General features: G+C 39.4%; 1 protein-coding gene across 1 annotated transcript in view; it reads left to right on the forward strand.

Annotated features, from left to right (window-relative positions):
• The window catches only part of KNOP1 (lysine rich nucleolar protein 1), a 473,956-nt gene extending 464,411 nt beyond the window's left edge, over nt 1–9,545 (forward strand). Inside the window, exon 6 of the mRNA XM_044089748.1 lies at nt 8,283–9,545. Within this exon, the coding sequence (XP_043945683.1) occupies nt 8,283–8,603 (321 nt within the window). The 3' untranslated portion in view covers nt 8,604–9,545. The remainder of the gene's footprint in view (nt 1–8,282) is intronic.
• The last annotated feature ends 8,121 nt before the right edge of the window (nt 9,546–17,666 follow it).

Here is a 17,666-nt window from a genome sequence, read left to right on the forward strand (position 1 = left end):
TTGCCGTGTCTAAACTGGGATCGTTTTACTAGTATGAGCTCATGATCTACAGAGTCAAAGGCCTTTTTAGTTCAAGAAAGATGGCACCAGTTGAAAAATCTCATCTGTTAGTGTAAATTGAGCTAGAATGGTACAGAAATTAAGCCTGCAGCTATGCTATTAATCAGTGGGGATATCATTAGTATGAATGTATTCAAGTATTTGCCTGTAGAATGTTTTTTAATATGTTTGCAAGAGGACAGATATTAGCCATGTATTGGAAATCATTAAAAGCGGTGAGACTGGAAGCTTTTGGTAAAGGAACAATTAAGGTGCATTTAAAGTTTGAAAGAATATTTTTTTGTACTCCATGTAAGGTTAAAGATGTATCTAGTGATTTGGTTGGTTGGTTGGTTGGATGTGCATTTCTTTATTAGCATTTGTTTATCAGAAAAGACCAACTGGTCCAAAGCAGTCCCCTTTTCAGTTGAAGCCAGGTAGAAAAGCTCCACAGTTAACAATTCTTACAAGATGTCATACAGTGCATTGCAATACAATATAACATAACATAATACAAGACAAAACAGAAAATGTTAACAATCACATACCAGATACAGAGATTAAGAGAATATATTACTGCCACACTGAATATAGAGTATAGGATGGATAATGAATAATATATGTATGTACATAATATGTGCATATATATGTATATGGGTCTACTTCAAATTGTTAAAACCCTACATAATCGAATCCGACTACATTGAGATGAAAATAGCAAAACCTCACTAACGGGAAAATCACATCAGCTAAAACAATGCTCAAGGAAGGAATTACTTGGCCAACATGTATACATTACACCCAATAAAGTAATCAAACTCACCAAAGTGGGGGGCTTCACCCCTCCATGCCCCCAGTGTGGGAGGCTGTGCCCCTCACACACCCCTAATTAAATGTACCAACTCAGAGATCGCTCTATAGTGGGGAAGAGGGCACATACCCCCATGGTGGCCAAGTGGTTCCTTTCCAGGCATTGTTTTCACTGCTGTGATCTTTTGCATAAGTGAGGGTTTGCTATTTTCCCCTCAATGTAATGGGATTCGATTATGTGGGGTTTTGACAATGTGAAGTAGATCCATATATGTAGGTATGTATATAAGGGCTGTATGATATGTCCGTTTATCTTACTTGCCATTATCATCCCTTTTAACATTCAGAAAGCTTGTGTGCAGTTCTCTGCATTTCTGCATAGACCCTTTATAGCTGGTGTTCATGAGGTTTAATAAAAAACTTCAGGTAGTACTTTCATAGTCTCAGGAATAGAATATTTATTCTGAAATTGGATGCCTCCAATTCAGCCTTCATTTTGTCTAGTGAATCATGCTGCCCACAGACACCATTTTATGATGTCCCATTTAAGACAGAACTGAAATACCAATTCAGATTGATTATTATTTATTTTCTTCCTGAAACAATGGTGGCCCTGCTGAGCTTCACCTATAAGACAAAAATGTGGATTTTACCATAAGTATATATGAACGTATTTAACGACACAGTGTAATGTATTAATATAATGGAATGTAGCCTCAGCCAAAATATGAGTCAGTAACATTTTTGGTTAATTTATTATCAGGGTAGTCATCTGTCAGTGTGATTGGTAGTGGACTATCCTGCTAGAAAAGAACAATGCAAACTTTTGTCACCAGATAAAATTACTAGAAGTAATGTTTTCACTAGCAGTGGACCAACATTTCAGGAAGCAAGACACAGTTATAGTAGTTTAAGTCCTGGGGGGTAAGAAAATTCCAGTTTTACTTTTCTTGGTGTGATTACTGGAGGCCCAGTGACTGTTATCTGGAAATTCAGTTAAAGGCAAAATTTGATTTTGTCTTCTATATTTGCTGCTGAAAACATTAGCATAGTCAAATATATTATACACTCCCCATATTAAAAAAACAAAGGGAACTTCTGATCAGTAAATCTGAACATCAAGCCAGGCAATTTTACCGAAAGATCATAAAATGAATTATAAATCCTCTCGGGCTCTAAACTTTAAACTGACAATAATTAAAAGCACATATGAAAGAACTGCCTTCAGTTAGCTTAATTAATGTAATGGTCAAAAAAAAAAATCACGTGAAAAAATCAAACGAACAATATTAATTAAAATGTTAATATTCAAACTGACCTAGCTTGCTACAAATAGAAAACAAATTCTAGATACAGTGGACATAGATTTGAGGGGGGTAACCTGGAAGAATCCTGTTTGTGTCTTTCGGCTTTTCCCGGTTAGGGGTCGCCACAGCGGAATTCCGGTCCGCTAATGATTGGTAGTGGATTTTTACATACCGGGTTACCAGCCCTGACACACAACCTTCAACGAAGGCACGCCCCATTCACGTATGCCTCCACACAGAAGACGCTCTAGCTACGGGACACCTGGAAGAATCTATTAAGTAAAAAAGAGCTGGTGTGGCATCTCAGACTAGCCGCTAATTTTCCACCAGATATAAATGATTCCTTGACTAAAAATCTGTGAAACTTTTTAAGTATTTTATTATTTTATATGCATTACTGTGCCTGTTTTTTTAGACATATGCTGAAGATATTTAATATATAATAGTTTTCTATTTGTAGCAAGCTAGGTCAGTATGAATATTAACATTTTGTTTAATTAATATTGTTCATGTGATTTTTTTTTTTTACCATATCATTGGCTCACTTTTACATATTGTGTAACATGTATTGGTATAAAGATGGTTCTCAAATCAGTGTGCTTTATTTTGAAGTCTTCTATGTGAAAGACGAAAGAGCTTAATCTTGATGTGATTTTACTGCAATAAATGGAGTTCATATACATGCTTGTTTGGTGTGTTTTCTGTTTGATTCCTGATTTTCTGTTATTCGCACTGCACCAGATATTTGGATTTAATTAATGTAATGGTAGTCACTGCAGAGGATTGTTAAGATAGCTGTCTCCTGCATCAAAGTTAATTTTGGATTTATCATAACTGTAATATGACACTGCTGAACCCTGTTATATACAACTGCATCTAGAAGTTGTATATTTTCTATTCTTTTTAATCTCTCTCTCTACCCATTCTGCCAGAAAACAGTAAAGAACAAGCTTTTCAGTTTTCTCTTTCTGATGAGAAGTAAAATAAAGTACTCATGATAAAAGTAGAAAGCTGCATACCAAGTCTTGGAACTAACATTCAGATCCTACAGATTTAATGTCATCTGGTTAGTAGTTGTAGCAGCTCTCAAAACCTCACACAAAACAAAATTATTCTTTACTGGGATTCTATGTCACTTGAGATACATAAATAAAAATATAAAATGTTGATAAATATTTGGTATATGCAATTTGTGTATGTGTGTATATATATATATATATATATATATATATATATATATATACACACACACACACACACACACACACACACACATATATATATTATCTTTAGTGTAGGGTGGTTTGTTTGGTTATAGGGGGAGGGTGTGTGTATGTGTGTGTGCTGTATGTATGTATTAGTTTCGTGATTTTGAATTTCGCGCTTTCAACGTTTTGGTAATGTGGGGTTTCGGGCTTTTCATCTTAGTATTTTGGGCGTCGGGATACTGTGCATTCGGGATTTCGTAGGGTCCCATATATATATATATGTGTGTGTGTGTTTATGTGTCTGTGCTATTTATTTTAAATAAATGGCAACTGAAGTTAAGAGCAAAATTACACATTTCAGTTGTGTTAATCTTGCACTACAGTACACTGTAAATGGGAATGTCCTGGTAACCACAAATGAGAAAAATATGAACCTGAGATTATTATCACGCCTAAAATTAATTAACTATCAGGAACAGACTGAAGAGGATTTGAAAAAAGTTAGTAGGATATTAGAATATTTAGCTTGAAGAACTGAATCTAGGGCTGAAGGCATAATTCTACTGAATAGGGTTTGGGTGAGATGGTACCCGAAATACTGCATAAAGTTTTGTAAACCATTCGTGGAAAAAATGCTGCATAAAGTGCAGAGAAGGATTACAAAATAATAATGGGAATTGATCAGAAGTCACATGGAAGTGTTAATTTTGGACAGTTTGGTTGTGAGAAAATTCCCACAGGATAGCATACAGAAAGGGTTAAGAACTACAGCTTAGGAAGAAGGCTTTGGAAAGGCATGGATGGTAAATAGTCTGAATTAGATTTAGAATGGATGTAAGGAATTACTATTTCACAGATAAAGTGATAACTGAACAGACTCCAGGATGACATCATTGAACTTGAGACAAGAAATCTGGAAATAAAATAGGATGAGTAAACTGCAGAGATTGGACGACCTATTGCATTCTTCTCTCATTATGGATATCTGAGTCAGCCTGTATATGCCTCCCACTCCACAGGAGAGTGGGAAACAGCAGTACAACATTACAGTTTAATTTGGAATCAAAGAAATTGAGAGAGAGTCATTTGAGAGATATGCTTGCAGGGACCGAGACCAGAGTTGGTACCTAATAAGACTTTTATTTTTTGAAAACTGATATTTGCTTAGTTTATTACATTTTGTCACTTACAGTACACTTTACATAGTACTGTTTTTCATCTGACCCAAAAGAGTTCCATCTGCATAACCCAACGTTGTGACTCAGTTCCAAGTTACGAGCAAAAAACAAAGTTTCATTAATCATATTTGTCAGGAGGATATGAAACTTCTGAGAACAGTTAAATTGAGGCTGAAAGTTAGAATAAGTCATCAAAGAGGTACAGTTGAGACTGTGCTATTTTTCATGTTTGCTCCAGCATGAGAGTTTCTTCTATTTTCAGCTGCCATTTTTTTTTGTCCCTTTCTGTTTAGTGCTCAGTGTTTGACTTGAAAAACTTCCCTGCGTATGATCTGAGCTTTCCACTAGTTCTTTTTTTTACTAGCTTTGTACAATGCAAAATAAATGTAGTAAGAATTAGAAAAGAGAGAGGTGTTATGTTACTTTACTTGATTCTGTGACTTCTAATATGGCCAATATCAAAGGTGGGGGGACACAGAAGAGTCAGGGTACAGGTTGATGAAGAAAGGCAAAAAGGAGAAAGGTGAAGTAATGACATAGGAGTGGGCTAGCATCAATAGTGAGGCTGCAGAGGAGGAGAAGAAACACTACCCTCTGTAGGGAGCAGCAAAGGTCAAGTCCCTGGGTAAATACCCTCAAGGTTAAAGCAGAGGAAATGGGCAAATGATGGTGGATCAGTGCAGTGTAGCAGCCCTATGATACATCAAGAAAAGAGGAGGATGAAAGTTTGGCATTGAATACAGAAAACTGAAATAGTAATAAGAGCATTATATTAATGGGTGATTTGGAGTGCCAGGATATAGATGTGGGTAGGGGATGAGTGAGGTCTTGGGCCAAGATAGGATCCAGCTGGTACAGAACTGTACCTAAAAGCAAAGACTTTTGGATGTGGTTCTAGTTAAGGCAGAGGCTGTCTGTGATGTTTGGGTTAGGACACCTGTATCCAGCAGTGGTCAAGCCACTTTTGTGGTTTAGATATGGAAGAAAGCTAAGAATCCAAAACCAACAGTGATGGTGTGGGATTTCAGGATGGTTGGATGAAGCTGAGCTTTGGTAAGTATCAGAGGTGTGGAGACAAATCAAGGAGCTCAACAAACAATGGGAATGGGGAAGAGTACTTAGGGTTATGGATAGTGGTTTGAGGAATGGGCACAAAGAAAAACAAAATGTCAATATGAATCCATAGGGAAATGAGGATAACAGTAAGGAAAATGACGTAAAAGAGGTGGAAGGAAGAATGCAGGGAGGTATGTGAAACACAGAATCAGTTGGCAAGCAGAATAGAGACAAAATATGTGAGGCAACAGTAGTTCATATCAAAATGGAGTTAGCAGAAGTGGTCAAGAAGGAGAACAGAAGCTTAATCATAGGTATGTAGCAGAAATGTGGAAGGGTGTAAGGAAGGAACAGACCTGGCTAGGCTGCCTCAGGATGGGAGTTGAACTTACAGTTTACCAAGACAAATGGGGGAGGGGGTATTGAATGAATACTTTCTTTTCTGAATACAGTCTTACTGAAGGGATTGTAGAACAAGGTTGCAATGCCTGGAGTGAAGTAAGGCAGAGTGTGAGTAGAGCAGCATGCTGCAAAAACATAGTTTAGAACATGTAGATCATTTGACTGATGGCTGAATACGTGTAACAGAGTTTGAGAAGGAACTGAATGCTCTGACATAGGATTAAGCACAGGGACCACATGGTATTCTCTGGGTGGTTTAAAAGCTGGCCATTTTCCTTGTAAATCCCCTTATTGAGATCTTCATGTCATCAGTCCAGTGCCAGCGAAAATGCCTGAGGACTGGAAGATGGCAAGAGGTGGTACCCTCATACAAGAGAAAGCATAAAAAATTCAAGAAACTACAGCTGTTGGCCTTACAGCAGTGACAGGGAAGGGCTTAGAGAGAATTATAGGGGAAATGTTTGTTGCTTTCATTAGGACAGCAACCAAGATGGATTTGTGACCAGGATGAGTTGCAGGTTCTGATTGCATCCCAAGGGAGCTTCAGAAGGGAGTACCAATAGTCATGGTCAGCCTGGATTTCATCAAGTCTTTGCCTCAATCCTGAATAGAGGAGTGCTAGGATTACTGTAGGACTGGGATAGCAGAAATGGACTGAGAAACTGGTCTGTAAAATGCCTGAAGGGTAGATGCAGAGGGCTGTAATGAGAGGAATTATGTCAAGGGTGAAAAAGACAGTGAAATGTGTCAGGGGGCAATGTATCCAGTACTCTTCATCGTCCAGATATATTTAAGGGAAGAAAGATCCGGGCCACACTCCTTTTGATGACACAATGGTAAAATAGCAAAAAATTATTGGGGAAGAGTCCTTGGAAGGGTTTGGAAAGGCTTACAAAATAAATTTGTTTACCTAGTCTCTCACAATCCCATGAAAATTCATTCAGTCAAGATTAACAGACCGAACAGGCTTGAAAGATAGTATTTAAAACTTAAACCCTGAAGCTTGGTGGCCTTGAAGGTAACTGTAGGGGAGCTTGTGACGGGAATACCAATAGACATGGTCAACCTGGACTTTATCAAGGCCTTTGCCTCACTCTTGAATATGGGAATGCTAGCAATGGCATTGATCACTGCTGGCAAAAGGTGTCCTAACCTTGTGTTTGGGAAGAAGCATGGTGTGGCTCCCCAAGTAAAACCTGAAGATGATGTGGAAATGTGTATTATATCTGGATTTTATCACGAAGTGAAGAATAAGAAAAGAATATGAAAAAACTGCGTATCTTCAGGATATGTGACATTAATCAGCCTGTAAATTTAGTCAGAATAGAATCACTCAAAGCAGTTAAGGTGAATTCATGTTAGTCGCATACTGCAGCTTTACTGTTTTGGGGGTCACACAACTCTGGGGGACTAAGGAAGTTTTCCTTGTATCACCAAGGCTGAGTGTTCTTAGAGTTAGTATCTTTGCAACAGCAGGAATGTAGAGGCATGGAACAGTTTGCAATGTGTGAAAAAAATTGTAAGTATTCCAGTGTTATGCATTGTAGCTGTAGTAGCTTCGAGTAGTTATTATGTATCTGGATCCTTAGGGGTCTACCAAGCCACAGGCTGAGGGCTTTGTGTAACCTAGGTGGGCTGTTCAAGAAGGCTCGCATTAAGGTCCCAGAAGTTCAAGGGAAAGCCATCTGTGGGATATTTAGTATGAATGGGTGGAAGGGAAAGGGTGTGACTAGAGATGAGACCTGGATCTATCGTCAGCAGAAACCGCACATGATGGAGCTATGCTATTGGTGAGCAGAATCATATCAGGGAATTTGGAGGAATTATGCTAAAAGCTAAGCACAGAAAGAGGCAAGGACAAATACACCTGGCTGTACAGACCAACAACTCTACATTTGTGAAATTGCCTTTTCACTGAATGGTTACTAATCCATATAATGGATAGCCAGGCTATGTGACTTAGAAGATCCACAGTGGCGTGGGATAAATGCAGAAATTATATAGGGGAAGAGAGTGAGGTATCGATTGGGGCAAGAATGTTAAATATACTTAAAAGGCAAACAGTATATGCTATATTGTAACCTTCTGCTGTCAGATAAATGTATTATAATGGGAATCTAATGTTCCTGAGAGAAGTGACTTCAAATGTAGTTTTCCGTTTCTTTACTTTAAGAGCAATACATGAATAAGGTTATGGAAAGCTTACAGGTTTGGAGGATTACAGTATGTCTAGAAGTGTCTACAGTACATAGACTAATGTGTTCTTTTTGTCATTTGCGCAGGGTACAGCGTTTGGGCAATGGGGCAGTGCTACATTTGACAGCGTTGAGAGGAAAAACAAATTCTTGAGACTTATGGGTGGATTTAAAAAATCTGATGCAACTCTTCAGTCCACAAGTCAGCAGGATGTTGGCCAAGAAAGGCCCAATATGGCACTGAATAAGAAAAAAGAGAATGATCTTTGTGATCAGCTCCAGATGCAGTTTGAAAAAGCAGTCAAAATGAAACAACACACTGGCACAGGTCTTGGATTTCACTCAGCAGAAAACAAAGGATTTTTTATAGATAAAAATGCCTTCAGATCTGTAAAATTTGATGACTGACTGTGAACTTTTGTGATTTTATGGAATGTTGTAACTGCGCAGTTTGTGTAAGAATTTTTTGTTTACTACATTTACTACGGTGTCTGATATACAGTTAACTTGTGTAGTTACCCTAAGTTGACAAATATTATTTATTTCTCATTTTCTTACATCATACTGTTACACTGTGTACCAAGAAGAGTTCCATACAGTTTTGACCATTTTCTAATAAATTACCATCTCTCTCTAGCCATTTGTGATTTTTCTTTCTCATCCAGAGTGAAGTTCTTTTTACTTATTTCTTCTTCAGTTTTCATTTAGAGAAAAAGAACATGCCTTAATTATTTCTGTGTCTAGTGGTCATTCTGTGATGCAGCTAGCCAACTCTCACACACTTGCTGACTTGAAATTGATGACATTGTGATGAGGATCCATATTTCTTTTGGTCATCTTTTCTTCCTCACACAGGTATGGGCTGCATTCATGAAGAAACACAAGACTACTTCAGCTTAATCTCCTGCCAGAAGTTAATATATGCTGAAGAAATGTTGCCATGCTTTGGCACTGTTGATATATGTGCACTATCAAACTAATGTAAAAACTATGTAATGTTTTGTAATGCACTTCTTGAATATTCTTCTCCTGTTTATGTACTGTTTTCAGTATCCAGATCATGACTGAAAATGGTCAATAGACCACCTCACTAACCCAGTAATCAAATTGTAAATAAAATTAAATAAATGTTAACTTTAAAAATTGTCATTGTGCAAGATGTCTTCAAGGCATAGACTAACTTGTCATCACTTTGGGTGGTTGTAGTTCATATTGGGGGGGGGGGGGGTCTAGCTTAAGCATGCATATCCAAAATGTATAACCTGTTATTGCTGAGTGCACAGCAGTCATTTAAATCAAATTTACTATATCTGTATTTGTTATGAAATAAAGTCTTTGTTTTCTTTGCGATTTTTTGCCTCTGTGTCTACTTAGCATTAATCCCGTCTTATTGGTCTTGACTCCATTCATTTCCACCACTACTCAGAAAGTCCTCAGCACTTTGACAACAGACGTACAGCAACAGAAGTTGCTTTTGCCCTCATTCACATTGACCAAACTGAGCAATGAGTGTATTCCTGTTTTTTAAGCAGTAAACCCTTCCTTTGTGTCTGACATGAGTGCCAGTATAACCGCAGAAGCTATGTTTCCACTTACATGCAAAACAGAGCTACCATCACCAGCTCAGTAAGTCAAGCTCATGTCTCCCATTAAGAGCTGCAACTTTGTTACCTACAAGCCTGCACCTGTATGTGGTTAAGCAGTCAACCAGACCAACATCACCTCCTCTGTTCTGGCCACTAACTCTCACCTCCCCCACTTGGCTGTTTTAGCACCCAAGTTGATAATCAGATATGGGTTGTCTGAGTTATAGTCAGGGCTTTAGCCTTCTGTCATGATACAGCGTTTTGATCTTCATCACTAGCCCGATTTAATATGTGACTGTCATAGGCTAGAATCTCTCAAGCCATACTGCTGATCAGTTAATACTATACAAAAAGGTTAAAGGGCAAATGTGCACCGGTTCTTTGAGTTCTAACCAACATCTATCAGATCCATGTGAGCTGTACACCGAAGAACTGCAGAACAGAGTTATGATCTCTGGACACTCATTTTCCTGTTAGCCTCCAGTGCTATCTTGCCTAGAGAAAGTGAAACTTGGACAGGATAATTTTGTGTGTAAAAAGATATACTTGTTGACTGTTCATAAAGCTGACAGCCAGAAGAATATCAATGTCAAAACTGTGAAACAGTAATGATGACATGCAGCAGGCTTAATCAATAAGTGTTTTGCAGGTGGGCAAGCACTTCTGCGTATTATATATACTAATTCCAAGATTGCACAATCCCCGGGGGAAGGGAATATTCACCTGCCTGGGGATTGTCAATCATGTGCACATCAATCATCAGTTTCTGTAAACCAAACAAGTGTTGAGATTATGGGGTCTACTTTAGATAAACAAAAATGCAGTCTCTCGAACGCTCATATGAACGAATAATCATAACATTGGAAGTGGTATTTTGGAATTGCAGTACAGTGAAGAGTGGGATATTTGCCCTTTCCTCACTGTAGTGCGACCTTGGAGTAGGAATATATATTTAGTGGGGGGTGTGGGGGGCTGAATACAAATTTCGATGTTATGATTATTCACTCATATGAGCATTCGACAGATTGCGTTTTCGTTTATCTGGCATAGACCCAGATTATGCACGTTTGATCAGTAGAGATATATGTATGCATGTATACACACATGCAAACATACATAGATATATATACATATTGTTCTACAAGAGGGGCTGTTACTTTTTAGTGACTGTGCCCCTTTTCATATCCTTATGTTTGCGTACTATCAGGTAGCCAAGTCTAGCTTACCAAGAACGTAATTATGCTTCACTTTAAAAAAAAAAAAAAACAGCCATAATATAGTCATGTAGTATAGCTAAAGCAGTCATCCTTCACAAGACAGATGCCAAGAGTTAATAAGTCGCCAGGTTTGGAGATTACCCTGTAATATAGTATAAAATAAGCCATCAGCCACAAGCTGCTGAAAAGGAATAATAGAATTCTTTACATAAAATAAAATTAAAGATGACACTTTACAAGCTTAATAGACAGTAAAATAAGTACTTGCAAAAGGAGAAAAATAAATTATTAAAAAGTTATTAAAAAAAAAAGTTTACAGCTGTTTTGGTCTTATTGCCAACTATTAACTAAAAAAATTGTAGTATTCTCCCTATTTCTGACTCTTAAAAGTGGAAGATTTTTCCCAAAAGGGAACTTATCTGCTCAGTAGAGGAACAGCACAAGCTAAACGTCAGTCCTCAAAAACCTGCAGAGGAGCTTACTCTTTGATGGCGGGAAAGCTCTGAAGTGCTTGGCACACAAACCTGTCTTCTTAGTCAGCTGGCTCAAGCTGACTAATGGTTTTGGTATGTGGAAGGTGCACTGAAACTTTGGAAGCTAGCCAGCGGTGATATCTTTGGCAGGATATAACTAGTATACCTAAGGCTACTACAGCAGTGATCATTGAAACATCTACTGTAATGGTATGTTTAGTTACACAGCTGTATTTTCTTGCAACATCCTAACTAAAAAGACATCTACATTTTGTGTAGTTTTTAGTTTTTCTTCTGAAAAAATAAACACACATTCTTTAGCTCAATACAGCTCTTTTACATATCACATTTTTTGATGCAACTTAAAGTTTCATACAACCTGTCACAATCACCAATAGTTTTTCCACTTTAGCTAAACCAACTGAAAAGTAACACGGAATTTGTGCAAGTGGAACTTAAACAATTTAAAAAATTGCTATGAAATGACATTTACAAAGTAACACAACACTTTGACATAAGGGTTCCCTACAACTACCTTGAAAATGTCCTACCAAAATTCCAGATATGAAAAGTAGACCATTCCAATCAGTTAATTTAAATGGGATACATTTTTAATACCATTTTTAAGAAAACTCCATAACTCAGCCATGAAACATTTTGAGCTCAAATTTTGAACATACCATGTATGGATCCTCACCACCTGAACTATGGTGATTAATTTGTGTAACTCCAATATAAATACAATTTAAGAAAATGGCAATGAAATTACATTTACAAATGTAATAATGCAATACAACACTACAGTTGTACAGAAGAGCCATTAAAATAGCTATTTTAAAAATGTTATGCCAAAATTCCACACAACCAAAAAGTTATAAGCCTGCACAACAATATGGTTTAATGGGCATATAAACTGTTGTATATTAAACTATGAAACATATCAGTATCATACATAAATTGGTAAACATCAAATTCAAACTGAAAGAAAAAGGCAACTTGGTGTGCAGTATTATCTTTATCATGCAGCCCTACATACACACACACACACGTATCATCCTGCAGAGTTGCTGAATAACTGAGTATTGATATATGTCCCCACTCCACTCATTAACTGGTACGCAGAAGGAACATTGCAGTGCTCACTCTGTAACCCTTGTTGTCCAGGAGGTGCCTGCAGTTCTCCTAAATCCCTATGTTAACCAGAAGATGCACTGTATAATGGAGATTCCCACTGTTTTTTTCTGGCCAGAATGTACAATGTAATGCTAGCTTTCCTCCCCTTTGCTGACTGGAAGTAGTAGTACAATTCCCCTTCACAGACAGTGTTGCAGTTCTAACTGTCATAGCCCCTCTTTACTAACAAGTACATTAAAACAGCCATTATACTGAGACTGTGGAAACATTCTCCACAAGTATCCATTTTCTTTTATGCTGCAGCATGCAGATGTCCTTCCGTTTCACTGTTGCAGTATTCCTTACAATAGGGATCCCCTGCCAAGGGCTCCCCAATGTCTGGCCAGTATACCAAAGCCTTTAGGTTGCTAAGGGTGTGCCTTCCTTCACACATATGCTTCCTGCATACAGCATAGGGCATAAAGGTGACATCCAGATGTACCATCCTCAGACCTTTTTTGCCTCCAGCCTGAATGCCATCTTCAATCAGTCTAAATGCTCCTTTCATTTGCTGGTTCACTAAGCCATTTTCAGATAAGTGTCCCATTGGAGTTTTGTTATCTTTTTTCATTTGTTTTTGTTGCTTGTGGGGTTGATGTCATCCAGAAAGGGCAATTGCCAGTGTGGGAGACAGATTCCCCATAAAGACCATCACGAGTAGTGTTTATTTTGTCTTGGTTCTTCCTATGATCATACATCCTGTTCTATTTGCCAGGCTTTCGTACAAAGACTCTGCATAGTCGGCTTTCCTCTTTGGCCGTATATTTAGAAAATCAATGTCTGAAACTTTTGGCAAAAGATGATATGGAAGGAACTTCTGACTCCAAGGGTCAGCCATCTGCAAAGAAGAAGGCCAAGATAGCTAGGTCCGATTCTTCGGCTGTGCCACCTCCACTGTATGTCTCTCTCAAGTCTAGTGAAAGCCTGGAAGATCTCCTGGCTCCTAGGTTAGATTTCTTTGCCAGAGTCGCTTCAGAGGCTGGCATAGATCTGGTTTCACGTATGTCGCTGGAGGCCTTGCAGACATCCACTTCGAATGTTCAGGACGAACTGTGGTTGATTATTACCGAAGGGCCTAGGGGTGTTCCTCAGATTTTGGTTAGGAAGGAGGTACCAACTACCATTATAAAGTATCATACTGGGTCTGAGCCTTCTACGTTTTACAAGGCAGCTGTCCCTTTGAAGAACCAACAAAAAACTAAACATGTTTTACTTGCTGTTAAGGACCCTCAGAGTGAATGACAGAATTTCAGTTTGTTTAATGCCTTTATGGCTTTGAAGCCTCCTCAAGGAGTTTCTGTTTCAGCCCCCCCCCCTCCTTTAGTCTTCTACTCCTCTTAAGAGGCCTAGGGAACAACATTCCTCTGATGAGGAGGAGGAGGAGAATGATGAGGAATCCCTTACTTATACTTCAAAGATTCCTTGCCCATGTGGATCTGAGGAAGAGGAGTCCACTAGTCCTGACTTTCATTTTAAGGAGATTTCCTTTGGGGACACAATTTCTAAAATGATGGAATTTTACAAATGGGAAGGTATCCAGGTGTCTGAGGTTCAAAAGAGGTAATACAAGTTTTTGCAAATGGACTCTCCTAGACCTTCTGCTGTTCCTCCTGTTCTGGCTTCCTTGTTTGATGCCTTTTCTACTGCATCTCAGGCTCCTTATTTTCTGCCCCCTGCTCCCAAAAAATTTGGTAGGTTTTATAAGGTGCCTGATGATTAAAGTTCCTTTATAAGGGCCCATCAGCTGACCCTTCTGTGGTGTCTGTGCCATCTGACAAGCCATCAAAGTTATTGCCTTCTATGAAGTTGCTTCCCTCTGATTAAGACAGTAGAACTATGGAAAGACTGGGTTAGAAGTTATGTACCTCAGCTACCCTTGCTTTTAGGGCTGTCAGTTATCAGACCTGTATGACAAGACATATTTTGTCTCTTCTGTCTCAGGTGTCAGATTATTTCTGACCTTCCTGACTCTGAAGGGTAGACTTCTGCTCTCTCCTTGTTAGGGACTTCTCACATGGCTCGCTACTCTAATAAATGCAGTTATGATGCATCAGAAGCCTCTTCTAGGGCTGCTACTTTTGGCTCTGTGCTGAGGAGGTATTCCTGGCTTCAGCTTCACCCTTTGCCTGACAATATTAAGGCTAAGTTGATGGATGCTCCTCTGAATAACAAGCATTTACTTGGTGCTGCTGCTGATGATTTGTTTCAATCCCTACAAGAAAAGGGTAAGGCTTTACAGGATCTAAAACATATTTTTGTTTCTCCTGTACCTAAATTCCACACAAATTACCCCAATAAGCCGGCCTTTGTTTGTAGGCAGTCTCGCCCTCTCCCCAAAGTTAAGAAGAGTGGTAGAGGGTCTCCTCCTGCTAAGGCTACCTAGACTCCTTTAGCTGAGAAATATCCTTTTCCTGACAAATCAGGTGCTGTCTGACTATCCTGTTCTTCTCAGCCATATTCCTCTTTCTGTTCATCTTTCCCTGTCTCTTCCTGGTTGATTAAAGATTATTCAAGATTCTGGGGTTATTTCCATCATTCGCCAAGGGTACCTCATGGTTTGGAAATCTGTTCCCTCTTTCATGGGTATTCCTCAGCCCCCTCAGGAAAAATTAGTCTTTTTTTCTGAGGTGCCTAAGGAAACTACTCAGGAAATTCCATTTTCGAAAAGGGGAAGGGATTTTTATTCCAGAATGTTCTTGAACCCTAGGAAAGAGGGCACTTGGAGACCCATTCTGGATCTCTCTCATCTAAACACCTTCCAGAAGATCTCTTCCTTTCAAATGTTGTCCCTTCAGACCTCGTTTCCTCTGCTGCTTCTTCAGGCTCTTCTAGTTTCTCTGGACCTCAAGGATGCTTATCTTCATATCTCTGTTCATCCCATTTTATGTTTCCCTTTTGCTTCCTGGCATTTTCAGTTCTTTGCTTTGCCCTTTGGCCTCTCTACTGCCCCAAGATTGTTCACCAAATGCCTTGTTCCTGTAATTTCTTTTTGCAGGTTACAGGGGGTTACAGGTGTTACCTAGACTACCTACGTTTTCATGCCTCCTGTCCAGAGACTCTACTGCAGAATCTGCACTTTGCTATTTCTTTCCTGCAAAGCCTGGAGTTCGCTATGAATTTCCAAAAGTCTTTCCTCACTCCTTCACAAGATCATGTGTTTCAGGGATGCAGGATCCAGACTGTTCCAATGCTGGCATCCCTACCTCCTCTCAAGGCCATAAGTTTCATTGACTTCTTTAAATCCCTTCTTCCTCTGGCCTCAATTACAGCCAGGGAATTTCTGAGTGCTCTGGGTATCATGGCCTCCACCATTCCTATGCTCCCTCTGCCCAAACTCCACTTGAGAAAGCGTCAGTGGTTTCTAAAGTCAGTTTGGCTTCAGCACTCTCCTCTAGTTTTTATAGCCCCTCTTCTACTATGCCTCAAGCTGGAATTTCAGTAGTAGATTCAGCAGTTGTCACTCAATCCAGGGCTTCCTTTTCAACCTCCACTCCCCTCTCAGTAGCTGTTCACAGACTCTTCAGACATAGGATGGGAGGCTTTTTTCGACTTTCTAAAAGTGCAGGGCCTCTGTTCGCTTCAACAAAAGAAAGACCACACCAGTGTCAAAGAGATAAAAGCTCTTCTGTTGGCTCTTCAAGCACTTCATACTGTTTTCATTCCAGGATCCCTCGGGGTACTGACTGACAGTACCACAGTTAAGCAAGGGGAGACAATATCTTATCGCCTGTTCAGGTTAGCACTTCCAAGTGTGGGAGCTAGCAACACTTCAGGCAGTTTACATTCCCTGAGGTCAGAATATTGTGGCAGACTCCCTGAGCAGGTCCATGTCACAATCCCATGAGTAGATGCATCACAGGGATGTGCTTCTGGACATTGTCCACCAGTGAGTTACTCCTCAAGTAGCTCTATTTGCCTCCCCTCTGAACAGAAAACTTCCTCCTTTTTGTGCCAGAGCTCCACATCCTCTGGTTTGGAGGGTGAACGTCCTCTCTTTTTCCTGGAAGGGAATGTTTCTTTATGCCTTCCCTCCCTTTTCTCTCATTCCAAAAGTCCTCTTCAAGATAAAGAGGATACTTCCAATCTTGCTGGTGACTCCATTTTGGTCCAGACAGCATTGGTTCCATCTTCTTCTGCATTTAGCCAAGGGATATCATCACAAGTTACCTCACAGGATGGACCTCTCACACAAGGTAAGGGATTTCTCATCCATCCCCACCTGTCCACTCTTCAGCTGACACTGTGGGTGATAGGATTTTGATTCCATACAGGCACCTTTTTTTCTGAGGATGTGCTTTAGGTCCTGCAGGAGGCCAAGAAACCCACGACTAGGAAATCCAACTTATGCAAATGGAAAGATTTTCATTCAGTGTCTTTCTTGCAACCTGGATCCACTTTTTGTGGATGTCCCTTTAGTTCTCTCTTATCTGTATGAATGTCTCAATGCAGGGTTGGCATATCCTTCTCTTAAGGCCCACTTGTCAGCTGTTTCTACTTGTCTGCCTCTAGCACCCAAGTTAGCCTTTAGATTTGAGGATAACTAGTTTCTTAAAGGTGCCCTTCATATTAGACCTCCAAGGGAGCCCATCCCTCCTTCCTTGGACCTTAATTTTGTTTTGAGGAAATTGACCCAGGCTTCTTTTGAAACTGCAGATTCAGCTTCCTTGCAGCATTGTTGTTGGAAGACTGTTCATTTGTTGGCCCTTACTTCTGCCATATGGGTGTCTGAGCTTCAAGCCCTTATAGCTGTTCCTCCTTTTTTAGTTTTCCTTAAGGTCAGGGTGTCCCTTTGTACTAATCCTTCTTTTATGCCCAAAGTGGTGAATGAGTTGTCTCATAATCAGTCTATTAATTTCCCTACTTTTTCCCTTCTCCGTAACCTGCTAGTGAGGTTTGCACAGTTTGGATGTGCATAGACAACTCAATTTTATTTGGATAAGACTAAAACTTTTTGCAACTCTGATTAGTTTTTTTGTTTCCTTAGTTTTTTTGTTTCCTTTCATCCTAGATCTTTGGGATTGG

The sequence above is a fragment of the Protopterus annectens genome, chromosome 12.part0 (assembly GCF_019279795.1).
Source record: "Protopterus annectens isolate FY-2018-M chromosome 12.part0, PAN1.0, whole genome shotgun sequence".
Lineage (NCBI taxonomy): Eukaryota > Metazoa > Chordata > Ceratodontiformes > Protopteridae > Protopterus > Protopterus annectens.